At 41.2% G+C, this 27715-nt stretch overlaps 1 protein-coding gene across 1 annotated transcript; it reads left to right on the forward strand.

The window, feature by feature from the left end:
- The first annotated feature begins 122 nt into the window (after positions 1-122).
- On the forward strand, positions 123-26797 carry LOC105921350 (serine/threonine-protein kinase/endoribonuclease IRE1). Its single transcript, XM_012857065.2, has 22 exons — positions 123-393; positions 7954-8074; positions 11109-11142; positions 12434-12506; positions 12734-12806; positions 14432-14554; positions 14907-15008; positions 15103-15364; positions 16371-16449; positions 16748-16907; positions 18298-18413; positions 18501-18683; positions 19864-20128; positions 20236-20326; positions 20418-20607; positions 21596-21695; positions 21790-21989; positions 22093-22240; positions 22399-22526; positions 23539-23662; positions 25374-25441; positions 25531-26797. Exons 1-22 carry the CDS (start codon positions 316-318, stop codon positions 25978-25980), a joined length of 3168 nt encoding a protein of 1055 aa, XP_012712519.2. The 5' UTR covers positions 123-315; the 3' UTR covers positions 25981-26797.
- The last annotated feature ends 918 nt before the right edge of the window (positions 26798-27715 follow it).

Genomic DNA, 27715 nt, shown 5'->3' on the forward strand with positions numbered 1-27715 from the left:
TCCGGATGAAAATGGTGCTTGTTTTATAGCACATCCGGTGTGCGGGGAGGCGTGTTTTGATTGGCCGAGAGGCTCTACGTGCGTTTCCCCCCTCCTCCACTCCTGTGGATATGAATCCTGAAGTCCAGCCTCCGCGCTGGTAATTTCAGGAAGAAGCATCTCCACGGCTGTTGCTGCCGCTGGCCCGGTTAAACATTTCGACCCGTCTGTCGTGTGGAAGCCAGAACCGAGCTTCCTATGTAGCGACCAGCCGAGCCGGACCCTACCCCCCCTCACCCCCAGCTAGTCTGTCCCGGCCTGAGACCCGATGCTAACATGGACTGGTCAGTGAGCAAAAAGGCTCTACTGTGCTGCATCTTAGCCTTGCTTTTCAGCGCTGCTCCCCAGCAAAAGGTAAGACAGCTAGCTGGATAAATACCACCAGGTTCTGGGTGTCGGCTGAATAGCACGCATTACTTATTGTGGGCTTATTTTTTATTTTTTTTTGCTCTTTTTGAGGCGTTTTTGTGTCATTATCTGCCCTTGAATAAAGCTGAAATTCCGTCCATATGCTTCGTGTTGACATCACAGTGGTTAGCTAAACACACGCGTCGGCTAGCTCGCTAAATAATTCATTTTGGTATGATTTTAAGGGCTAAAATTAACTTATTTGACACTTAAATTCAGTTTTGAAATGACAGGAAATGAAACTCTTTGTTTAACGTAAACTTTTTGGTCTCCAGCACACCAGACGTGAAACCTATCATATTTGATTGTACTTTGTTTTTAGCAGCAAAAGCTGCATGACGTTTGGAAAATATTTAATTGGAATATGAATGTTGATTATTATGATTTGCCCAATTTTTTTTCTCACCAACACTAACACTTAATGTCTAGCCTTTCAAACAGGCCTTCTTGCAGTGACCAAAAACAGATAGAAAAATCTAGAAATTTAGCAGCTAGCCATCCTGCCATAATAAAAATATTCATTCAAGGTCAGAACTTCTGATAGGTTACCTTTTTGATAACAGAGACAAGGGTTTTGTTTACAGACTTTTGGCTATAGTTTTAAAATCACAGGATGCAGTGGCCCTCAACTAACACAAACAGTGGATAAGCAAAAGTTTACCTCCCCGCATTTAAATACAGTTAAGTGCAGTTTGCTGATTAGGACAGAATCTGCAGGGGCAAAGTTGTAGGTGGTTTTTAACGCCTTGAAGCGAATTGTAATCACGTAGGGGGGCGTCTTGTGTGGCGTTTGTAAAAGGCTTGATAAGTTTCCACATTAACTCGACAATTGAATTCACTGACTTAATCAGGTGTGCGCCCAAATCACAGCAGTGTCCCTGAGGCACGTCTCCAGTGTTTTACAGGGAGCTGGCACAAAAGGGACTTCTTGGGGAGGAAATGTCAACATGATGCATTTACTCCAGAAAGTGGGGGAAAAAAAAGAATTTGTTTTTCCGCATATAGGTAAAGGAACCTAAGTCTTTATTTTGCCCCCCCTTGGATCTAAAACTACTACCTCTATCAATGAATAATAGCAAATTATTTTGCTATTTTGCACTAATGTGTTTCAGTCCTTTGGATAAACTAAAATCTGCAGGTGGAACCTCAAAGTAAACCAAAAATTGGCATCAGCCAACAAAAAAGCACTAATCAGTGCATCTCTAGTTAAAGACATGTTTACATATGTTTAACCTTTTCTTTTTTCCCATTTGAAATGTTCTGATTTATATCAGGGCATTGAAGCACACCATGTTTTTCTTAATTTTATCCTTTTTTTTTAGTATGAAACATTTGTGATAAACAAGTACACACTACACTTCTTTTAATTTTGAAATACACACATTTTTTGTGACATGCACAACGTAACGTACGTTCAGCGTTTGCATGTGACTTGGGGGAGTCTGTGGCATGTAGTTGTGTACGCTCTAGATCAGACTTTAATAATGTAGGACCTGGTAAATACCAGGTCATTGATACTTTGCAAAAAAGGCCGTAGACACTCCCTCAAGGTTTCAAAGACTCTATCCACTGCTTATAATAGACCTGTTTCTAGTTGTTGCAAACACATTTATAAGTCAATGCAAATCACAGTAACATCTGATTGGGTCTACACTCTGTGAAATAAAGTAACACCATAGTCTTGGATGGTTTGAATAAAGCGTCGGCCTTGGATTTGTTCTTGATCAGAAGTAATTAACGTGCTCAAACGCCTGGGGAGGCAGACCTTTCACTGCGACATGAGTAAACCACCTCAGCTAAGAAGCAGATTAAAGTGGCTTTATAATCCCTTGTCATGTCTCGGGTTCCTCTTTTAGCCTATTAGAATAAGTCTGCAGGTGTAGGGGGGGGAGTGACGGCTATAGATTCTGAGAGCGATAAATAAGGGAAATAACATGGGTTCTCCTGAAAAGAAAAGCTTTTTACGTTTCTATTTTCTCTCCTCGAAAGTGCTTGACACATTTTTAAGAGCAGACGGTGTTCCTTTGAAAGCATGACATATCTGTGACTAAACTGTTGTTGGCCACGATGGCTATTTATACTTTTTTAGGTCTTTCTTTGTACCTTTGTTGCAATCATAAACTCAGTACATTTATCGCATCCTTCCAAACTACACAGTGGTCGGTTTTTGACCTGTTTTTATCCTGGGCGCAAACAGATCTTCAGTTGATATTTCGAAGGAAAAGCAGGCATCGTATCACGACAGTAGACACCTAGCACTCCTCTTTCTGTAGCAAAGCCCTGCATTTTAGCCCAACGTAAGGATTTGACTGCAAAATATTTTTAGAAACTTTAGAATATCCTGATGTCTTTCAGTTGCTGCGCAGCGCTGAAGGAAGATATCCTGCATGTAGTTTCACACTTTGCTCTTCAGTTTATGGCGTCCTGTGCCCAAAAAGGATATGTATATATGGGGAGATGTGCACATTTGACTTTTTTTTTTTTGATTACTCAAAGCTGTTGCCGCTGTGCACTTCACAGCACATGTGAACAGTTGTGATAACACTTTTTTTTTTTTTCTTCTTCTGGGTTCCTGTGTTGGTTTCTCCTGCACCCAGGCGTGCTGCACACATTGCTGATGGCAGCAAACAAGGTGACGGCTTCTCCAAAGGGTTCACTTTTCGGCCCTCGTGTTTTTTTTTGTTTTTTTTTTGCTGGTGCCGTTCCAAACTTCGAACCACGCTTTTATTTGTGCGGCACGTGTTCCTTTTTAAAGTGTTTGTTTAAGCTTGAAGGGAGAGCCGGCCGCTCCGAGTGGTCGTGGGGTCCGGCTCGGTCTGCCAAGCGGCGGGCTCCGAGGCACGGCGACCCTTTACTGACCGTTGTCGGTGATAACGCGTGCATTGAAGTCCCTTTTTTATGCTGACCTCCTTTTTGATCTCTTTTAGATCCAGGAACAAGAGCCAAAAGAGTTTGTTGGGGCCTAATTTCTTTTTTTCTTTTTTTTGCAGTCTTGTGCAACCCTCATTATGCAATGCTATTTCTGTGTAACACACAGAATGAGGAAATGGAAGGGTGTGCATTATTTCAACCGTTGCTTTAATTAAGCCTTTGTAAATCACGTCCACTCCGAGCAGAGAAACTGCGTGGCGCAGATGTCGCTGGAGCGAAAGCCTTTAGCGAATTCATCAGCTGTTAAACGTCGGTCTCCCTGCAAAACTAGAGGGCCGGCAGATGTTTGGGAAGTCATTTGTTTGCGAAACCAAGAGAGCTGTTGGGGTGGGGGGGTTACGAGGAGGGCAATAACAGATTGGTTACGATTTTTTTTCTTTTTTCTTTCCCCAGCACACTTGTGCAGTGCATGCGAGTCTGAAGCCCGGTGGGAACAGTTGCAGGTGCATATTATTGACGCACATTGACGCTCATAAAGCATGTGTGAGGCCACAGGGAGAGTGTCGAGGGATAAAGTTTCGCCTTGCAGATGATGTGTTTTTAGTTGTCTTGGTTTCTGCTCATTTGGCTTCTAAAGGTTTCAGAACCGGAGTAAAGAGTAGGGCTGGTGTGGCTCAGTCCAGAATAATAAGCTAACAGCTAACTTCTGCAACCAATGCTGTAAATAGTTTGACTAGAATGGTTCGTCATACTGGTTCCTGTGTTTTTAAAGCCGTGTAATGCGATGCGAGGGGAAAGTTCTGCAGTGGGCGAGAGTCTTCTCCAGCTGCGTTGTGACGCTGCACTCCGCTGGTCAGCTGGCTGAAAATAGGCTCCTACACTTTGCCCTCACCTACAAGAAGGACAAATTAAACTAGTCTGACACGTTTCTCAGCTGCGAAACAATCATGGATCAACTAAAGGAGCACCACAGGTCACTTTTGTTATATTAGATTTCAAATAATTAGATCGGCATGTCAGTTAGAGAGCCGACTGCATGCTACCGGAGCAGATAGCCTGACTAATTACCCCCAGATAATATCCGCCTGTTACAATTGTTGCTCTTTAACGAGATAAATGCCAACAATTTATAATATTGTGTGTAGTGTTGTACCGATACCAGTATCGAAAAGGGCCCCAATCCAGCACTAAAATGGTGGTATCGGTATCGGTATCGGCGAGTACCAACAAATAGGCACTGATGGCAAGGCAAGGCAAATTTATTTATATAGCACAATTCAGTACAAGACAATACAAAGTGCTTTACATGATTAAGATATACCAAAATAATAAAATGTAGATAGAAAATAGAATAAAAGCAAGTAGGGATAGAATGTAGTAACAAAAAAGAACATTAAGAACACTGATACCATTTTGATGTTTGTATGTCACTTGAACGCAGCTTTCTCTCTCCTGACTAGTATTATACGTGTTATATAAGTTCATGAAAGTTGCACTATTTTGGCATTTGAGAGCCAAAACTCAGGATTTAAAAGAGATTATTAAATTATTAATGTAATTTTACTGTCTTACTGTTGCACTATTTTGGCCTTTTTAGAGCCAAAAATTTATTCAACTATTGTCACCCATTCCAGGTAGGCAATAAAAAGTTCTATTACCCTAAGTAGTAAGCAGTTCTTCATATATACACACACATCAATTTCAAACAGATGGTATCGGCCAATACTGCACTGCCAGGTATTGGGTATTGATATCGGGGCCAAAAAATGGCACCGGCGCAACACTGTGTGCTATGAGAACTTCAGAAACCACTGCTAAACGGACCATGGCACTTTTAATCAAGGTTATCTTTAGGTGACAACCTCACGCCAACCCATGCATGACCCTTTTCTAGGAAGTGGTCCTCTTGGGTTAGAGAGCTACGTCTGAAGCAGTCCCTGCCCCGTGGGGCCGTGTGAGCTCCTGTGTTCCTCATATCTGACTGAGTAGGCGTTAAAGGGTTTGGATAGAGGAGTGCCCATATGGGCTGCCAGCCCACTATTCAGCTGTGCGTCCTAGACTTGAAGAGCTCCTCAAGCATAGTCCCCGGCCAAACAAATTTCAAAAGGCTGAACCAACTGTACAAGATATACTGGTTGACAGGAATGTAGCTGTTAGCCTGCAAGTAGTTATCAGCCGTCATTATCTTGCTGGTCGGTTTGAATAATCAAGCTGCAGACGAACCTTTCGCTCTGTTAGAATCAACTATGTGTCTTCAGTCCATCAGGTGGGATGCAATGGTCATACGGTACAGAAATAATGTTTTAAAAAGCGAGGCAGGTAGCAGTGTATTACATGATTCCTAGGTTATTTGTACTGACAGGGAGATGGGTACTAACAGATTTAGAAATTGTTTGTTCTGGTCAGTTTCAGGGGAACTCCAGACTCTCTGACCAGTCGGGACATTTTGAGTGACTCAGTGGCGCTCGCTCGTATTTCCTTTGCATGCCAAGCGCCCACCTCCCTGTCATTCTGGTGCTTTTCTGTGCCAAGTGTAGAAGCATTTTAGCTCCTTAACCACATGTGTATTTATCCTGAATCTGCCTAACCTCTCTGAGGAGTTTGCTGGTACTTTTTAAAAAGGCGAGCTCCTTTTTCTCATGTGGTAGCTTGCCGCTCTCCAGAGGGATCTCTAGAAGTATTTCTTCATGCCTCTGATCAATATTGTTGTGGTTTACCAGGGAAACGAGCACAGCTTCCGCTGCTTAGATTTCCTGTGGCAGTGAAGTTGCTCTGTTCAAAACATTTGAGTTTCAGGCACGGATCAGCTACCGCTGTCCTGGTTTACACGCCGTATCAAAACTACTGGAATTGTCTGTCACACTGTTCCTGCAGTTTTAAGTACCGGTACTAATTTTTTTATTGAGGTGGTAGAGAAAGTTCAGGAGTGACTCAAGGTTTCTCAGGCTACATGGAGCTCTGCCCCTCCCCCACCTGTTGCTGAATTCTGCTGCTTGAATATTTCCAGTAGTTTTGCGCCGATGCCATTTTTTGGCCTAGATACCTGGCAGTGGAGTATTGGCCGATACCGATACCATCTGTTTGAAATTGATGTGTGTCTTTATATATGAAGAACTGCATACTACTTAGGGTAGTAGAACTTTTTATTGCCTACCTGGAATGGGTGACAATAGTTGAATAAACTTTTGGCTCTCAAAGGCCAAAATAGTGCAACTTTCATGAAAGATGACATGTATAATAGTAGTGCAACAGTAAAATTACATTAATAATTGAACATTCTCTTTTAAACCTTGAGTTTTGGCTCTCAAATGCCAAAATAGTGCAACTTTCATGAACTTATATAACATGTATAATACTAGTTGGGAGAGAGAAGGCTGCGATCAGGTGACATACAAACATCAAAATGGTATCGGTGCGCTATTTGTTGGTACTCGCCGATACCAATACCACCATTTTAATGCTGGATCGGAGGCTCGTCCGATACTGGTATCGGTATCGGTGCAACACTAATTTCCAGTTGCGGGAAAACAAAAACAACAACACCCAGGCATGTTGTGGAAACTAAAGGGGCCCCACTCATAACCAGGGTCCGAAATTAACACTCGCCAGAGGCAAATGCGAGTAAATTTTCAGTTTCAGAGGGCTAGCAGCCACACGGCGAGTAAATGTTTGCGCCAAATAAGTCGTGTTTTTTCAGTCGTCATTTGGGTGGATGCTTCTTTATGTTCCTCTGCTTTCAGCTCGTATGACAACGAACGCACACGAACACTCGCACGTGTGACTCGAGAACGATTGAAACTACGTCATGTCCGTTTGCTAACAACTAGCGTTTAGCTCAGGCTAACTACTTAGCTGGATTATGTGGAGATATTTAGCGGGGGTCAGTCAGAAGTGATATTTTGGCCGGTAAAAACATGCTTGGCCGGTTAGTTTATACATCTACCGGCCAACTTGGCCGATGAATCAGGAAGTTAATTTCGGACACTGCTCATAACCACATGTGGCCACAGACTGACTGACTGACTGCCCGGCTAATATCAGCTTCTTCCAAACCTGGTGTTACTCTGCAGAGAAGGGCAATAATGTTGTGTAGGCGCTTGCTCAAACCGCTTTTTTTTTGTTTGTTTTTTTGTTTATTTGTGGTGTACCTGCGAATTTCTTCATGCCTGCTCAGCTCTACCAGATTTCCAACTGAGTCATGATCCCTAGATGTTGGTGGTTCTGTGTGCAAAGAGGTGAAATGGGCTCAGCCTCATGTTCAGTTTGTCGGGTTTTCCTGTTCCTCCCTAACCGCCGCTCCAGTTCTTGCTTTAAACCAGGCAACGTTTCAGTAGGTCGCCAGTCTATTATCCTCTGCCAGGTATCTTAATATCATCCAATTATTTCAACATTTCGATGCCGTTTGCGGTGCACGAGGCCAACTAATACCGGAGCAATTACGGGCCTATTATCCACTGCTGTAATACAGGCGCACATGTTCTAACTTGGGAATTTAAAAAGCAGGATGCGTGCATAAACACATCTGCAAAGAAAAGACACCCAGACACTGACAGTCAGTGTCTGGGTGTCTTTTCTTTGCTGAATTACATGATATTATATCTATTTGTGCTGTTTTTTTTTTTTTTGTTCCTGTAGGGGTTTTGCGGCGCGAGCACGGTTGCCCTTCCTGAAAGCCTCCTCTTTGTGTCCACCCTGGATGGAAACCTGCATGCTGTCAGCAAGAAATCAGGCTCCATCAAATGGACGCTGAAAGAAGGTAAGAGGAGATGGCTGGTGTCAAGTTAAAGTGTCCGTAGGCTTCTCTCCTCGTTGTTCACGTCGCATTTCAAACACGGAGTACCGTTGTTGTCCTGGTGCCCCATGGGAAAGCAGCGGGATCCTATTTTCACTTTGTCGGCTCTGGAAAAATTTAGTAAATTAGACTTGGCGTCTGCCGTAATAAACTTTTCAGTTTACGTCTACAGTGTTCTGAGTAAAACACAAGATGCTGACCCCACCGCATCAACGTGAAGAATTATCTCACAAGACGATTGGCAAGATTCAGTTCATGAAAACTAGATGAGATTTTAACTTTTTTTGGGAAACACCAAGAACGAGCCTCTGCTTTTCTTTTTTTCTTATAGTTGTTTTCACAAATAAAGGCCTTGCACAAACGATGCATTGCGAGAACTTTGCTTCATGACAGTAGGAGATGGCGCTCTGCAGGCTGTGCTTAACCTCCAGGTTTCTATATCAGATAAAATTATCTGAGAGTAAGATTATGACTGTCGTAGGAAACCCACCATTGAGCCCTACGCGATACAACCCTCAGCTGTAGAGCACCACTTGTTACAATCATGTTTTTTTTTTTCTTGTTTTTTTTTATGTTTTCCGTTATGCATTTGTGTTGTGTGCTTATTTCTTATCCATTTTTTAATAGCTGGGCCTTAAGTCTGAAATAAAGTAGGGCTGAAGCAATTAATCATGATTGCTGAAGTAATTGTCAACTAATTAAGTAATTTAATCGTTAATTAGAGTCTACAGACTCTAAAATATGTCATTTGCTGAGAGAACTACCCACTCAGAGGAGAAATTAAGTCAGGACTGTACAAAAACAATTTCCATTTTACATTTAAGATGACAACCCTTCTTTGTCAGTAAATATTCTCTATCCAGAACTCAAGTGGCAAAGTTTAAGCCTCACCTAGTTCAAGTTCTATTTTAGATAAAAAAAAAACACTTTTTGCTGTTTCATTATTAATACATTAAAAAGAAAAGTACACAGGTTGAACAATTAACAAAATAATAGTTGCAGTCCTAGTTATACTACCTGCTGTTTTGCAGAGCAGGGATAGATGGATTAGATAAACTTAAACTATTAAATTAACATGCCAAAATTATTTTTTTTATGTTTATCATACATTTTAACTACATTGTAAATGACAAACTTTTTTTTTTGTAAGTTTACGTCACTTGAGGTATGTTAATTCATGAAGATCTATTAATAAAAAAACTGATAGATTAATGGATTACTAAAATAATCAATAGCTGCAGCCCTAAAATAAACTTTCTATCTAATCAAAACAATCTGTCTTCAGCGTGGCATAATTTAATCTATTTGACCAGTCGGTGTATCATAAACTTTATAATCGTCAGAATTGCATGGCTTGGGCACGGTTTCACGGCGCTCCTTATGTGAGCCAGTTCTCCAGGATTCTTTGGGTTTTACTGTACTTAGCTAATCTGTTTTTTTGTTTTTTTTAGCTAAATTGTTATGTCAGTCTTAAAAAAATAAAGCCTGTGCACATTATTATTATTATTATTATTATTATTATTATTGATATCACTCCCAGGATCATATGGTCTAGCCGGTCTAATTAAGATTTTCTACAAGTTTATATATCTGGAATCCTCAAAACACAGCCTCTCTGTGTTGGGTTTTTTTTTTTTTCACATTTATAAAACATAATATTTAAAGTCTTGTTTTAAGCCCATACTAGAAGAGGCTGCTCATTCAGGTTCTCTTAGCCATGAAAATAGAGTAATTATTAACCGAGCGAGGGGGAAATACGGCCTTTTATCAAGCTGTGAGTGGACCAGGATCAGCAACTTTACCACAGAGTCTCCTGCGCTGACGGCCGGCACCATGGTGACCAGGTTAAGGCTCTGCATGCGCTGGAATTGCATTAGATAAGGAAGCGTGGAAAACTACTTTCTATGATTACTTTTTTTTTGTTTTTTTAGGGCTGTTTAAGTAACATTTAAAAGCAGTTTTTCTCTCGTGATCTCGTTTTAAGCCCACGGTTTCCAGTGTCCGCCGTGGATTTCGTTTTGCAGACACTCTTAAGAGTTTGAGGGGGGGGGGGAAACAAATTGATTGTTCTCGGTAGTCTTGCTTGGGTCCGTTCAATAACCAAAATGTGCGACTGTGAGGCAGAAGCTGCCTCCTCCGCATCATCTGTTTTCCTGGAACAGCTCCTGAATATAAACGTCGCCAGGCTCTGCACACACCTGTTGCCTTTCAGTCGGACGCGATGAGAGGAGAGCAGAGATCTTCCATCTTTGTCACAGTTTAACACCAAACCTGCTTGCTCCTCTCCTTCCGTTGGCTTTGCAAACACGTATTTATATTTCAGCCGGTTGGGTTGAACCCCCTATAAAGACAACAAAAGCTTGTTTTTCGTGACGTCCTATTCAATTACGTTTGCCGAGGACTAATGTTGACAGGATAAAACGGTTATTTGCCGTCTCCGGATTATCCCCCACACCTTGCCCGTCTCATTGTAGCCACCTTCCAGCTCCGCCTGGTCCACACCCAGTTTGTTCACACCGGCGGGAGTTGGGTGTTTGTCTTTTAGCAACAGACGCTTCAGGTTCGGGGCTCGGCTGGTTTGGTAACCCTGCTGAAAGATGATAGAAATCTAATGCAAGCATTTACCCAATAACATGTTTGTTTTTGTCGGCTTTTAAGCCACTTTTAGCAAGATTTTATCCCATGCATCTATGCTGAAAGGCTGTCGGACAGCTGTTTGGTTGTGTGATCACATCAAATGATTATTCCTGTTGGCCGTGCTGGTGTGTCATGCCGCATTTACTCACAGAAAGCCGTTCACTGACTTATCTGTTTGCCCTTCATGTTTGCCGCCAGGGCCCGCATGCTCGTTTGGACTTTGTGTCCTCTGCGGTCCGGCGTCTCCGGTGTTCATATCGCCTCTCCCACTCAACGGCCACTGGCCGCGTTTTCCCTCTGCCGGATGGTATTCCTGTCAGTCCTGACTATCGTCTTTTCCTCCTTTTGTCTCTCCTCACAGATCCAGTTCTTCAGGTCCCGACACACGTAGCAGAGTAGGTATCCGAGTTTACTTTTTTTCCCCTCACGTGGCGCCGCATGTACAGGGTGCTTTGCAAAAAGTGTTCAAACCCTGTGAATCTGCTCATGTTTGATACATAAAATACAAAATGTTTTTTTTTTTTCAGTCCCCCTTTTTTTGCTAATGCACCTAAATAAAATCCAGTGCAACTAGTTGCCTTTTAAAATTGTCTGATTAGTAAAACCTCCTGCAGTGTGTAATTTAATCAGTGTAAATCCAGTTGTTCTGTGAAGTCCTCAGGGTTATAAGTGAAGAAATCCTTAAACTGTGATTTCCAAGGGTGGAACGTGGTGGTGGCATCAGGATGTTGGGAGGATGGTTCCTTTAGCAGAGACAGCACTGCAAAAATGGAACTAAAATTAAGTCAAGTTTTCTTGAAATTAGTGTATTTGTCTTTGATTTGAGCAGGTAAATAAGATTATCTGCCAATGGAGTGAGTATTTTGACCCCTAAAATAAGTAATTAGATATACAGCACCTGAAATAAGATGATAGAGATGAGTTGTTCCTATTCCTATTTTTAACAAGCACAACAGATGGTGACATTAAACGCCATCTCATATTTGATGTTCTCATAATAATTAATCATGCACTGAAAAAAATTAACTAAAAATAAGTTCAATTTTCCTGAAATTAGTGTATTTGTTGTTGATTTGAGCAGGTAAATAACATGATCTGCCAATGGAATGAGTACTTTGAGCCCTAAAATGATATAATTAGGTATTCTGCTCTCTAAATAAGATGATGGAGATGAATCGTTCCTATTTTAAGCGCAAAAATCTCATTCCATTGGCAAAACATCTTATTTACGTGCTTAAATCAAGGACAAATACACTCATTTCAAGAAAATTTGACTTAGTTTTAGTTTTGTTTTTGCAGTGAGGGAAGCTGGTCAGAGCCAATTGAGCTACATTCAGGGCAGAAAATGCTTGAGCATTGATTTTATTATTTATTTATTTATTTATTTATTTATTTTTTGCACAGAATGGTTTTACAGTCACTTTTCAGATGTTTATTAGCTTATGAAATAACCTAAAATCTTTTTCCTTTTGCTCCACACTGAGTTGGTCCTATAACTATTGTTATAGTTGTAAGGTGACAAAATGTGCAAAGGGTACATTTTCATGACTACTTTTGCAAACCACTGTGTTCTGCTGCATTTTATCTGTATGTAACATGAGGCGTTTATATGCAAAGTGATAACTGCAACCTGTTGAGCTCCACTTGCGTCTTGAGAATGAACGTACCACTTTTTGTTCTCTCCAGGCCGGCGTTCCTGCCGGACCCCAACGACGGCAGCCTGTACTCCCTGGGTGGGAAGAACGACGAGGGCCTCACAGTAAGAGGAAATAGGTTTTATCAAAACATTTCAATCTTCCATCTTTGGTGTGAAGCACCTCTCAGTTCCCTGTTCTGTAGAAAAATAATACAGTCATGCTTTCTCATTCTGAGTTTGCAGCTGTGGTCGTTTTTTTACGACGTGTTTCTATATTTTGTTGTTTCCCTTTTTTTTTTTTTTTTATTATGATTTTTCTTAAATTATTATTATTTGTTTTGCTTTGACAGAAATTACCTTTCACCATCCCTGAGTTGGTCCAAGCTTCGCCATGCCGCAGCTCTGATGGAATCCTTTACATGGGTAAAAACTCATCCTTGAGACCTTTTAATCAACGGCATCGCGGTCACAGCCTCTCATATGCATACGCGTCGGTAGATCCTGTGTTTTATCGCCTTCCCTTTGGGGGAGTGGGGCGTTATCTGGCTTTAGCAGAACGCAACACATTGTCTCCGGGTCTCGCTAAATCGGCCGTCGTAGCATCAGCTCCTTTGAATTTACGACCACTAACGCAGGAACGCTGATCTACCGTTGTTTGAACAGGAGCTGGTCACATTTGTCTCCTCGCCGTGTCCCCATCAGTCGGCCGTTTGCTTTTACTCGGCTAACGCTGTTTGCTATTCAGATGCAGACCGTTGCTGGTCGGGTGAATACTTTAACGCAGAGGTCGCCAACCGTGTTTAAAACTGAGAGCTACTTGGTTGGTACTGTGTCACACGAAGGGCCACCAGTACCAACCTTTGAACTAGAAGAGTCGGAGCTCGTTTTAACTTTATGTAAAATAAAACATTTTAATGCTTTTTTTTAAATTTATTTATTTATTTATTTTTTAGATATTGTCATTTTAAATGGATATAAATGCAAGATTGATTCCAAAGGAAGAGCAACAGAATAAAATAAAATTTTAGATTGAGCTCTAGACCCCTGCTTTAATGTGTGATTAGTCAGGTGTATGAGTCTTCACACTCTGGCCAACATGCAGTAGAAGATATGAATGCAAAAAAAAAAATGTGCCCGACTAGTTATTTTACTATATAGTGATAAAACTCATCCACGTCGGGGTCTAACCTAGAAAGTCGTTTTGCATAACTGGGTTTGATCAAAGGGCCTCGTTTAGTCAGTTGAACCGTCTTCTTAACGAGGAAGCTGTAAACGGGGCTTTTTGCACAAATTGGTGATGCACTTTTGACCCTTTTGACCTTTTGTCACAGGTTTAAACCTCAGACCTCAACGTATTTTACTGAGATTTAATGCTTCAGACCGACACGCAGTATTTTTACAAGGCCTGCCGTGCCTGAGTCGATATGTTGCAGAAACACTTTTCAGAGGCAGGTCTTTTGGGCATGACTGTCATCTCTGCATATCTGGAGATGGACATGTTTTCCCCATTTGTCGTAGTTGCTCGGTGGAGTTGAACGGAGAGCTTTTGTTAAGTTTGGACTTTGACTGGGCCATTCTAACACATGAATTGCTGCTAAACCATTTATCTGTATCTCTGGCTGTACTGGTACAATAAATTAGACAGATTTCAAAGTACATTTTGTTTCTTCCACCTGAAATGTGGATCCCTGCAGCTCCTCCAGAGTTACTTTAAGCCTCTGGAATGTCTCCGAGGTTAATGGTGTCCTTGCTCGGTCTGTTCATTTCAGATGGTTAAGTTTTGCTGTAGTACCATAATGTTTCGTTTTTAAGATGGTTAACTTCCTTTTTAATTCACAATTATCCTCAACTTTGTTGGTCTACCTCATAAACCTCTTTGATGCACTGCAATACGCTGCATAATGTATAAATGCAGGTACAGCATAAGCAATAATGATGTTTGTAAAGGCGTTTTAAGCAAATCAAAAAGAAAGTAATGCTTTTGCCATGTGCAGTTAGGAAGCTGACGTTGCACAAGTAACGAGTTTCCTCTGCGTGTTTGTCTGCAGGTAAAAAGCAGGACTTGTGGTATGTGGTGGATTTGCTAACGGGTGAAAAACAGCAGACTCTGACGTCCTCCTTTGCTGAGATGCTCTGTCCGTCCTCATCCCTTCTCTATCTGGGACGCACGGGTAAAAACAGAACTTTTTTTTTTTTTTTCTTAACCAGCATTGTGTTTTTTGTTTCGTTTATTTTTTGGTCAAACTTCAGACTTTGTAAAAAAAATAAATAATAATAAATTATAAAAAAAATGTATCCAATGCTTGTTATTTTTGCCGATTTATTTGATTTCCAAACAGGACCTCAGACTCCATAATAATCTGCTCCCTAACATTTTTGCATTTTTTTTTTTTTTTTTTTTTTTTTGTCGACCATTGTATTTTTAAAGAAAATTTAACACCGTTTAGCTTTCATTACATAATGAAAGCGAAACCCTGCTTTGTGTGGCGCTTACATAACCTTGCACGTTTCTGTCCTCGTTAGAGTACACCATCACCATGTATGACACGAAGAACCGAGAGCTGCGCTGGAATGCCACCTACTCCGACTATGCCTCCACTCTCCCTGACGACGACATCAAATACAGTGAGATTCCTACGCCCGCATCACGCTCTGCGGTCGCTTCACTTTCTAACACGCAGAGCATCATGGTAATGGCGTCTCTCCATCCGTTCCACAGAAATGGCTCACTTTGTGTCCAACGGCGACGGCCTGGTGGTGACTGTGGACAGCGAGACGGGCGACATTCAGTGGGTGCAGAACTACAACTCTCCGGTGGTGGCCATGTACATCTGGCAGCGCGAGGGTCTTCGCAAAGTCCCCCACACCAACGTCGCCGTGGAAACGCTGCGGTACCTCACCTTCATGTCCGGAGAGGTGGGACGGATCACTCAGTGGAAATATCCCTTCCCAAAGGAGAAGAAACCCAAAAATAAATTCATGTAAGTAATTCTTTTACATCATTTACCTCCATTTTCAGATTTTTTTTTTCTTGTTTTGAGTAGCCATTAGTACTAAACTATGGAAAAATACATTGGATCATCATCGATATATATATTTTTCAGATATATATATATTTAGGAGTAGACTTATTACACACACAGCAGATATATTTCAGGGGTTTATTTTGAATGATATTGATGATTATGAGTTTAATCGGTTAAAAACAGGTTTTTAATACAGAAACGTTGCGTTATGATGTTTACCATCATGCTGCAGACTTTACGGCTGTGTAGCCAATGGGCTGAAACCTTCCAACAGGGTGAGCCACAAAAGGTTATTGCTAAAGGGATTTATTTATTAAGTAAATAATGTAAGGTTAAGTGTATGATAGAAAAAAAATGTGCACAAGCAGCAGTTTTTTTCCAGAGGCCTCTTTACAGAATAAAGTAAGTTTTTACGTAAGTTTTAATGTTTTTTTTGTGTGTGAATCAAGCTCCCGTTACCTGACCTGATCCTACCCTACAGTACATGGATGTACTTTTCAATAGGCTGACATTCCTGTATTAAAGTTCTTTTTTTCTATTTGTCTCATGTTTATATCTAAATTTTCTTGGAAATTTTCATTTTGGTTGTCATTAGCTGTAAGCCATAATCATCAAAATTAACGCAAATGAAAGTTTCACATATATCAGTCTGTGTTGTTTATCTAAACGTATACAAGTGATGCATCTGCAGTTTGTCTGTGAACCACGTGTCGATACGGAGCATTTAATGAATGCAGTTGTGTTTATGTTGGATGAATTGGAGCTATAAAGTGAATGTAAAGTAACTAAAAGCACCGCATCCAGCTCCACACCTGCTGCAGAAAATGTTTTTAGCCTTGTTATAAGGCTTGACGAGATCTTATCTTTGTCACGGCTCAGTTTAGCATCAAGTACGTTGAAGTGTTTTTGGTGAAACAAGTTTAACTGACTGCAGTATTTATTTATTTTTCGCTCTTTCCAGGGCCACTTTATATGTGGGCAAATACTCTACGAGCCTGTATGCGTCGCCCTCTCTGGTTCATGATGGCGTTACAGTGGTGGTGAGCACAATCTGCATATAAACACTAGTTAAACCAAGCGTAGCATTGATCGTATGAACAGCACAGCCATGACACAGGTTTGGTTGCTCTTTAATAGTTTTCTTTTTGTTTCAAGGTTGTTGTTTTTTTATCAGTATTGATACATTTTTATCGAGTTGGTTTCAACCCTGCCAAGGTTTTCTTATTGTTTCTTAGTCCATAAACCTTGAAAATGTTTGAAATAGGAGGTTGTTCCCAGTGAGTCCCTTTTTAGAGTTAATGAGGCGACTGATAAGAGAACATGTGTGTTTGTCCTTAGCCTCGTGGAAGCACCTTCCCCCTGCTGGAAGGCCCCGATAGCCAGGAGACGGAGGAGGATAAGGAGTGCGTCATCACGCCCAGCACAAGCGTGAAATTCAACGCTGGCCTCCGACAGCGAAACCGGATCAACTTTATGAGGAACTACCTGCTTCTCATAGGTACTACACAAAGCAAATCACAGCCGAATACGAATCTTTAGCTTCACAGTTTATTTTGGCTCTGGGAGAAAGAGGAATGGTTGGATGTCTCTGTATAGTTATTAAAAAGTCTTAATGTTTTAATGTCTGCACTCCTAACCAGAGACACCTCACTACCCCTTAGGCTAGAAACTGCTTCAGGTAAATGTGCTCTGCCATCTAGTGGATAACTGGCAGAATTACAGAAATTATGGATTTTTTTTATTTTTTTTGCCTGAAGAAAAGCAGAAAGTTTTGGTAATAATCGTGTTCTAAAAGCCCATCTACCTACCTCCTGGGATTTTGTTATAATATTTATCTAGTCACAGGATTTCATTGTATAATGTCTACTTCGCTTTGGCTCTGCTCTTAGAAAAACACATTTTTTGTTTTCATTTCTTTATAACATCTAAAAAACAAATTGCATTATAGGTATGAAGCTTAAAGTGGAGGTGATTGTAATAAGGCATGGGCCGGTACAATTTTCACGGCGTTATAACCTTCAGTCAAATGCCACATTTTCTCGATACTAGGACAAGTTTTCACAGAACGAAAAATCTATAACGAGATCTAATCGTTTATATTAAAAAGAAAAGCTGGAGTTTTACCTACAGGCACTATATTATATGTTTAGTCTTAAAAGATCAGTTTATCCCAATTAAAATGATCTTTATTTATTTACAGGTCCATTTTTAAAGCATAACTTGGTGCAAACTGTGTCTGAACTATGGACACTATCTGTTTGTGATCTTACACTGCAAAAACAGATCTAAAAATTTGTAAAATGTTCTTAAAGTTAGTGTATTTGTCCTTGATTTGAGCAGGTACATAAGATTATTTGCCAATGGAATGAGTATTTTGACCCCTAATATAAGATAATTAGACATTCTGCACTTGAAATAAGATGGAGATGAATTGTTCCTATTTTAAGGTCAAAAATCTTGTTCCATTGGCAAATCATCTTATTTACCTGCTCAAATCAAGGACAAATACACTAACTTTAAGAACATTTTACTTATTTTAAGTTCTGTTTTTGCAGCGTAACTGCAGCTGAGGAAAACAAGAATTTAAGAGATGATTTAACATGAGCATTAAGGCTGCTTTATGAATGCGTTCTCATATTGGTGTAGCATGTATAAGGGAGGCGTGGAGAAGGGTGGTGACTCCATTCCTAAAACTGGTTTCTTTAAAAAGAAATGTTGTTGTGGCTGAAAAGGAGCTGGTCTATTGTCTCTGTCTCTCTCTTTTTTTGAATCATGTAAAGCTGTTGAGGAGAAAAAAAAGGCTGCAACTCTCCATTACAGTATTACTGTTGGTGTTGTGGATACTGTAGACTTCCTTTGTTTGGACCGTTTCTCATATTGTGTTTCAGGTCATCATGAAACGCCTCCCGAGGCTCACACCAAGATCCTGGAGAATTTCCCCGAGAACTTCCCACGCAACCAAGCCAACGTCATCCCGCCCACCACCGACAAGAAAGGAGAGGAGGTGGGTGTCCTCCTGCGTGTGACGGACGTGTCCTGACCCTCTGTGGACGCTTTCTCTTTAACGTTGCTCTGTGACTGTCTGCTGTAGAAGGTGAACGATAGCGGCATGGACGACGGGCCGCCTCCTACCTCCATCCAGGAACCGGGAGCCAGCGGCCGCACGGTGCGCTCAGAAGCGCCCGTGGACTCCATGCTCAAAGACATGGCCACCATCATCTTCTCCACTTTCCTTCTGGCCGGCTGGGTGGCGTTTGTTATAGTCTACCCCAAGGTAAGAAAATAATATGACCTATTCTAATGTATCAAAGTTCGTTTTGTGCCAGATTTACAGCACGACTCTGGCTACTAGCTGCAAAGCCTGTTAGAACGCCTGGCAGTATGCATGTTCTGAAATGAAAGGTGTTAAAATGAGATTTTATTTGGGTCGTCCAATCCCTCACTCTGTGTCCTCCAGTCCTGAGAAACATACAGGACTGTCTCAGAAAATTAGAATATTGTGATAAAGTTCTTTATTTTCTGTAATGCAATTAAAAAACATGAAATGTCATACATTCTGGATTCATTACAAATCAACTGAAATATTGCAAGCCTTTTATTGTTTTAATATCGCTGATTATGGCGTACAGCTGAAGAAAACTCAAAAATCCTATCTCAAAATATTTGAATATTTCCTCAGACCAAGTAAAAAAAAAAAAATATAACAGCAAAACAAAATCAAACATTTGAAAATGTCCATTAATGCACTGAGTACTTGGTTGGGAATCCTTTTGCACAGATTACTGCATCAATGCGGCGTGGCATGGAGGCAATCAGCCTGTGGCATTGCTGAGGTGTTATGGATGCCCAGGATGTTTCAATAGCGGCCTTTAGCTCATTTGCATTGTTGGCTCTGGTGTCTTTCAGCTTCTTCTTCACAATACCCCACAAATTCTCTATGGGGTTCAGGTCAGGGGAATTGGCAGGCCAATCAGGGACAGTAATGCCATGGTCAGTACACCAGTTACTGGTGGTTTTGGCACTGTGGGCAGGTGCCAGATCTTGGTTGTTCAGCGTTTCCTGCCACATTTCCCCCTTCCAACACACTTTTTGTGAATGTGCTTTGAAACTGCACTCTGTGAACAGCCTGCTCTTTGAGAAATTTCTTTTTGTGTCTTACCCTCCTGATGGAGGGTGTCAATGATGGTCTTCTGGACAGCAGTCAGATCAGCAGTCTTCCCCATACTTGTGATTTAGTTTACTGAAGCAAGCTGAGTGTTTTTCAAGGCTCAGGAAACCCTGCAGTGTTTCGAGTTAATTTGACGATTCAAGTGATTAGTTGAATAGCCTACTAGTATACTTTTTCACGATATTCTAATTTTCTGAGACAGTCCTGTAGAAGATGGCTTATTGCTGACCTTTTGACAAAGGAGGGGGGAAAAATGTGTTTTTCTTTGTTGTCTTTCTAACCACAGAATGTGCACAAGCAGCAGCAGCTGCAGCACCAGGAGTTCCAGAGGCAGATGGAGGAGCGGCTGGAGCTGCTCCAGAGGCAGCAGCCCTTCGCCCCGGTGGACGCGGGCTTAGGTCTGTCTCCGGACGGCGACTTCTTGGAGGTGGCCCGCGCTCGCTCCGACTGCTCGGACCACAGCAGCCCCAACGTCACGCCCCGGGCCTCCAACCACTCCAACCTGTCCGTGTCTGAGGTGGGGAGCTCCACCTACGAGCAGGAAGATGGAGGTAAGGCTGTCAAATTCTGCTTTTTGCCCAAATCAGTGGATTTGTTTTAGCTTAGTTTTCACATTTTGGAATGTGTTTTTTTTTTTTTTTTTTTTTTTTTTTATCAGAGGAGGACTTCACGACGGTCAGAGTTGGCAACATAACCTTCCGACCCAAACAGGTGCTGGGCCACGGTGCTGAAGGGACCATTGTTTACAGGTAAGGCGACTCAGTCGTGTCAGCCTCTGGTTAGAATTTCACAAATGCTCTCCAATCACAATGTCGTCTTTGTGCTTTTTTCTCCAAAAAGGGGTCAGTTTGACAACCGTCCGGTGGCGGTGAAGAGGATCCTCCCAGAGTGCTTCAGCTTCGCGGACCGAGAGGTTCAGCTGCTCAGGGAGTCGGACGAGCATCCGAACGTCATCCGTTACTTCTGCACCGAGCGGGACCGTCAGTTCCAGTACATCGCCATAGAGCTGTGTGCCGCCACTCTACAGGAGGTAATTCATCAATTTTTAAAATCATGTCCTTATTCAGAAAACGAGTGAAGGTTGACCTTTAACAGCTGAACTCCATGATGCCATCAAACTGTGTGCTCAGTGGCTCCTGGACCTGAAGATTTCCCTACAAAGATTTCAGTCCACTGCTGGCCTCTCAACTTCCAACAGAAATTAATGAAACCTGAATACTCTCTCCAAACAAGATTTGCTCATATATCAATCTTACCCTCAAGCATGTTAAAGATCTCACTCTGCCCTCTGGCTACTGCCTATAAAATTGCTTTTAAATGCAGACGTTGCCTTCAGTTACGAAACACTGGCCCCTCGGCTTGAAAAATAACCTCATATTACACACCCCAACCAGGCTGGAGGTATTAGAAATCAGTATGGCATATTAATAATACAAGAGCACTTGTTTGTTAAATAGATTGTTGCAACATTGAAAATAAAACCAGTTAACTCATTCGCTTAAATGCAGAAAGGGTTTTTGACTGAGTGAATAAAACGAATATATTTTGATTTGTACATAATTTCCAATCATGAATCCAATTATCGTTTAAGTCCTCAATGCTCGTTACTAACCGCAGTCGGTCAAAATATATTCATGGTATTGAAGCTGCCAACATAACCATAGAATCTGTTTATATGCTGATGACGTGTTCGTCCTCACAAAAGCAAACTCCAACCATCCCATTACAGATTGACAGCATCAGGTAGTTGGGCATCAATCTTTTTAACAGGCTGAACCAGCTGACACAATTTCACACATAAAGAGCTCTCCCTATGTCTTTAAATTAATTGATAGTAATTCCTTAAAGAAAACTTGTGTTTTTTATCTATTTTGTTGTTGTTTTTTTTGGGGGGGGGGGGGGTTCTACTCTGAAGATTTTTGTTAAAACATTTTATCACCCTGATTTATATATATTTTTTTCTTTACTGAAGGATTTTTTTTATTCTATATTCAACACTGTTGCTTTCCTCTTGCCAGTATGTTGAGAGCAAGGATTTCGACCGCCATGGACTGGAGCCGGTGGAGCTTCTGCAGCAGACCATGTCAGGTTTAGCCCATCTGCACTCTCTCAAAATAGGTACGTGTCCCTGAAATGCTTTTTTACTCTCCTCCTCCTTGTCGTTGGTTTTTATTTATCTTTTTTTGACACCTAATTGTCTGCGTCCCACCAGTCCACAGAGACCTGAAGCCCCACAACATCCTGGTGTCCATGCCGAACGCACACGGGCGCGTGCGGGCCATGATTTCAGACTTCGGGTTGTGCAAGAAGCTGGCGGTGGGGCGTCACAGTTTCAGCAGAAGGTCCGGGGTCCCGGGGACCGAGGGTTGGATTGCTCCAGAGGTTCTCAGTGAGGACTTCAAGGACAACCCGGTGAGTCGGGGATGGAGTTGCAGCTGGAATGAGTACAAATACATTTGCTGTACGCATCTTTTTTTTTTATGACGGTGGTTTGTGCATCTGTGTTTCCTTGCAGACCTACGCGGTGGATATCTTCTCTGCTGGTTGTGTCTTCTACTACGTGGTGTCTCAGGGATGTCACCCCTTCGGCAAGTCCCTACAGAGGCAGGCGAACATCCTACTGGGTGCATACAGCCTCGACTCTCTGCTAAGTGACAAACACGGTGAGAAATGAGGCCAAGTGGAGTAAAGTAGAGCGTTTTTAACTTCCGTTTAGTTTGTTCTTCAACAGCAACACAAGGTGCAAAAAAAAGAAATGTGCTCGTCTCACAAATTACTCATAACATTTGTGTGTTTTTTTTTTTTTTTTTATTCTTCTCAGGGGATATTGTTGCCAGGGATCTCATTGAACAGATGTTGCGCATGGATCCCCAGAAGAGACCTTCCGCTGAGAGTGTTCTCAAACATCCCTTCTTCTGGAGTCTGGAGAAGGAGCTGCAGTTCTTCCAGGTTGGGCCTGGTTTCACACACTGGACCAGAATCCTGCACGCCTGCAGAGGCAGCAATGATTCTCATCATATATGAACTGATTGCACTGCTTCAGATAGACTTTGTTATAAATGTAGGTTAATGTTCAGGTTCAGACATTAATTTTAGTCGCAGCGCCAGCAAAGAACTCCCAAATTTTTGTTAGAGGTACCTCCTTTTACTAAATACAAACTCAATGTATAGGTTGTATTTCCACACTCTCCATGTCTCAGGGTTCCTGCGGATCCTTAAAAAGTCTTAAATGGCATTGAATTCTGTAATATAAAACTAAGGCCTTAATTGGCATTAAAATGTCTTAAATAAGTCTTTCTTAGGTCTTAAAATTGGTAAGGATTACAAAAATAAAATCCTATTTATGACCTGGTAACAAACAGTCAAATAATTGATACAATTATATTTTTTTTAAATTTACCGAACGGCTCAATGTAACCATTATTGGTTCCGTCCCGATAGCGGAACCAATAAAAACTGTTGCTGCCGGACCATAGCTGTGAAAAAGAGTTGTCACTGATTTATAGTTTATTTTAGTAGGGAACAAAACAAAGTTTGTGAATTCAGTTCAGTAGTTGTTAAAAATATATCTGTAATTTGTGTGTTTTTTAGCTTTCTTCCTATATGGAATGTTTTCAAAATCTTTAACATGCCTACTGAGCCAGAAAGTAATGGTTTATGTTAAAATAAACATTTGGGTAAAGTTGTCGCATTCAGGTTTATCTTGTTTATCGTGAAGTTGGTCTTAACTTTTTATTTCAAGTGGCATTAAAAAGTCTTAAAAAGTCTTCAATTTAACTTGCCTTGTGCTGTAGGAACCCTGATGTCTGTAGATGTGTTTAGGGGATTAGAGCAATTTCACTGTTCTTATTTAAGAGGAATTATGTCTCAAAGAAGAGCCCCTCCACGCAGTGAGGGACCCATTAGCTGCTTTTTGTTTGCTGCACATTAAAAGCATGTGATTAAAAACTGTTTTTTGCAGGATGTGAGTGACAGAATAGAAAAGGAGCCGCTGGACGGACCAATCGTGAGGCAGCTGGAGAGAGGAGGGAGGGCTGTCGTCAAGGGCGACTGGAGGGAGCACATCACAGTGCCACTGCAGACAGGTATGATGAGTTTGCTTTTAAGAGGTGCAAGCGGTGTGCCACGATTTAGAGTCTTCTAAACAACTTGTTCTGTTTCTTGTGGTGGTGGTGGTGTTTTTCTCTTTTTTTCATTTTTTTTTTCATCTCACTCTTAAATGTGGTACTTTTTTTGGTTCAGATGTTCTCCTTTGACTTGCTCTCGCAGACAATATAAATCTTCCGTCTTCCTGTCACAGGAAAGTGAAAAAAATAAAGTCTGTGTAAAGTCGACGGCTTCCTGCCTGCAGTGCCACCCGCTGTGGATCACGCCCTAGAATAACTGTTTCATTAATGAGTAAAATGAATGTCACAGGGACACTTTTTAACGTTAAATTCATGAAAAGAGTAAGAAATAAACACTCAGCCCAGTCAGGATTATTTATCATTTACCCATGAGCTCAAAAATCTACCAAGGTTATTGTGATTTAAAAAAAAAAAAAAAGAAACAGATCAGTGCTTGTTCCACCATTAATGTGCCGTATTTCTGTACAGTTCATTCAGAAAACATAAAATGTATAATATTTGACAAAAGTGAGTAAATCCTCCTCACATTTATGTTAATTTTCCATTATATCTTTTGATGGGACAACACTAAATATGACACTTTGATCCAATTTAAAGCAGTCAGTGTACACCTTGTTTAACAGCACAAGTTTTCCTTAAAATAACTCAGCACCCTGACACTAATGTTTAAACCACCAGCAACAAAATTGACCACACCCCTAAGTGAAAATGTTATAATTGTGCCCAAGGTGTCTGCTAATCTTTTTCCAAAAGTTCACATGACATAAGAGTCTTAAAACAAGTTTTATTTATTTGGGCTGAGATTGTCAAGGTTGTAGACCTCAGGGCTAGACTACTGAGATACTTCTGGACACTGTCCACATTTGGATGGATGCTTGGGGTCTTTTACTTCCTTTTTTTTCATGCAGAAACTGATTGGTATGGTGTTTCGATGAAGTGCTACATTGGTTTTAATTTGCAATATTGTAGCAAAAACTCTGGTTTCTTTTGAACCAAAACATATTTCCCTGAAGGTTTTGGTAGATCTTAGACAGGCGTCGATGTTTTCTTTGAAAGAAAAGCCTTCATTTATGGACACAATCAGTACTGAAGGTTCATGATATCGGAAAGCTTTGCAGCTGCCATAGTATCATTGAACCTTGGAAAAGCTAAAGTGATTTTGATTAAACTACATTTTTCTGACTCTTTGTCCTTAATGCCCACGCCGTGTGTCCACTTTTAGTGGCTAAAATACTAAAGCTGATAGATATAGTGATATTAGCAATATACAGAGCATGTGAACTATACCATCCTACCAAATATAGCATCCACGCAGTACTTTACGACCGAGATATTGAACGCACGATATATTGAATCATAACCAATGTGATTCAATTTATTGTGCGGCTGTAATCAAGTTGTAGACAAAAAAAACCTACAGCTTGTTTTTTTTGTTGTTTTTTTTGTAGATTATTGAATCAAATTTATAGTTGGGAAAGGTTTTTGAAAAGATCAACTAGTGTCTAATTCTTATATATCAGACCAGATAGGAATGAATGAGAAAAAGCAAGCAAGTGAAAGTTTTACTTGTAATAAAATATATATCTCCATGATTCCGTGCCTGTTTTTCTTCCCATAATTGATTTAACTCTGATAAATTCAGTGGGTCTGATATGTCTCCCTCCGGTAGATCTGCGGAAGTTTCGCTCCTATAAGGGTGGGTCGGTCAGAGACCTTCTGCGTGCAATGAGGAACAAGGTGAGAGCCAGTTGGCGCAAAATGAACACTTTGGATTAAAACCCCCGTCCCTCCCTGCCGTGGAGTCATAATTGATCTCGTCTCCGCAGAAACATCATTACCGGGAGTTGCCTGCCGAGGTGCAGGAGACCCTGGGCTCCATCCCTGACGACTTCGTCTCGTACTTCACGTCCCGCTTTCCTCACCTCCTCATGCACACCTATCTGGCCATGAGGATCTGCGCGCCCGAGAGGCCTTTCCTGCCTTACTACCCCACCGCAGAGCAGCTGCAAAAAACACAGACCCAGTGTGTGCAAAGACTCCCTGAGCCGTGCACCCGACCCCCGCAGAGTCACACAGCATTACCCACGTCACAAACGCAGGAAGAGTCTCAGCCTGTGCAGCCGGAGCCCTCGTCTTCAGACTCTTCCGTTGACACGGGTCAGCCAGAAGTTCTCGGACTCCCCACAGGTTCTGACGTCCTCAGTGGAAACGTCTCAGAACGGCCTGCGGTTCCTCTCGGGCCTGACGTCCTCGCTGCCCCGGACAGCTCAGACTGAGCCAAAGCTAAGGCGGACCCAAAAACGGATGAGGGGAGTTTTGCCTTAAACGGTGGAGAACATTCAGGGGTGTGCTGCTGCTGCTGCGCCGCGGCGAGGCCCAGGCCTGCAGTGCCTGGAGTCGCCTGCAGGCGCAGCAGCAAGTAACCGCAAACAAAAAGTGCCTTCTGCTGGTCTGGATTCAGGTTTGCCCGCTTACCGTCTCTGCTCAGACGTCCGCCTGCCTACAAGGTGGTGGTGGATACTTTTCTTGTAGCTGTACTGAGCAAAGAAATGGCTTTTTAATTTAATTTAATTACACAGTGCAACAACAACAAAAAAAATGTGTCCAAAAGCTCTCTCTGCTCGTTGTTGTGGGGGAAAAAAATCTGCATATGTTGGACAATGGGGAGGTTTTATTGTGCAATGTCGTGAGTTTCTCAGTAAAGGTGTTTGCTGCAGATGCTGGATGTGTAATTTTTGTACAGAAAGATTGAAAGTTTGGGTCATGGATCGCTTAATATGGCCCCCGTGCCTTTTTTTTTATATCTATAAATATAAACCCATCACTGTGCTGTATGGGCAACGATTATTAAAAACAGACTATGCTTCATGTGCTTGATTCCACCTACTGCTGCTAGACTCTAATCTGTGTTGCTGACTCAGACTGTTCCAAAGTATCTGAATCCAGGAAATGATTTAATCCTCGTCTTGGTGTTTGAGAATAATTTGAAAAGTGAAGCCGCAACATGTCCATGTGTGACTTTTGTTTGTTTTAGTGTCATAGTGATGTTGATGACTTGCACATATTAAATTCTATATGGTTTTTCTACTCTTATTTTTTTTTTTTTATTATTGTTGGTTCTTCTAGAATCAGGATTAGTTTGGAAATCTACATTTTAAACTTTAAAAAGTTTTAGATATAATCCTTTCTATAATCTAAAATTCCATTTACTTCTCATTAATGATCTCTTTCTTTACCAAGGAATCCAGTGGTGGTGTTCATTTTTGTAGTTCTGGCTTCTATTATGTTGTGGACAAAACTACAAAGCCCAGACATTCACTCTTTTCCTGCTAAGCCTCTAAAAAAATGCTGCTCTTAAATTATGCTTTTTATAAGTTTATGGGAATAAAATTCTAATTCATCTTCTGTTTTCTATGGTTACAGACTAGTTATTAATTTATGTAAGATTGTGTTTTTGTTTTTTATGTTTTATGTAGATCTTGGATTTATTTGTTTTTGGGTTTTTTTTTTAAAAGGCTTCAAAATTTTCTGAATTTAATTGATGGAAATTTGCAGAAACCCTGATTTCATGGTGAGTATTTGGAGATAAATGCATTAAATGACCACAGCCTGATACGTTTGGGCATTTATGGTCAACGAAGAGGAAAAAAAAAAAAAAAAAAGACATCCATGAGGAGGAGCATGACCGAGGTAGACTTGTTCTGATTCTGGGCTCTCGCCCATTTTTCTTTGTCCTCCTCTGTGATTTGTATCAAATTAGATGAATGGTGACGTGTGTTACAAAATGAGACGAAATGTGGTTATTCCTGCCTATTTTGCTCTTCTCCTGTTTTGTGATGCTAAAATGTTAAATGGCCGATTTACCCAGCAAGTGTTTGTGGTCTCAGCCTAAATAAATAACCTGTTGACTGGAAACCGAATGGTGGCCATCCACTTTCCCACTGAGTCCCATTAGATTCATCAGTAGCAATATTTAATTGCTAAATAACTATTTGAAGGTTTCACTTTAGA

The sequence above is a fragment of the Fundulus heteroclitus genome, chromosome 16, assembly GCF_011125445.2.
Source record: "Fundulus heteroclitus isolate FHET01 chromosome 16, MU-UCD_Fhet_4.1, whole genome shotgun sequence".
Classification (NCBI taxonomy): domain Eukaryota; kingdom Metazoa; phylum Chordata; class Actinopteri; order Cyprinodontiformes; family Fundulidae; genus Fundulus; species Fundulus heteroclitus.

Coding starts and splice junctions, on each gene's coding strand:
- LOC105921350 (XM_012857065.2), top strand. CDS start 316: ATGGACTGGTCAGTGAGCAAAAAGGCTCTACTGTGCTGCATCTTAGCC. Junction 12,807..14,431: donor TGATGGAATCCTTTACATGG/GTAAAAACTCAT, acceptor GTTTGTCTGCAG/GTAAAAAGCAGGACTTGTGG. Junction 18,414..18,500: donor CCGACAAGAAAGGAGAGGAG/GTGGGTGTCCTC, acceptor TGTCTGCTGTAG/AAGGTGAACGATAGCGGCAT.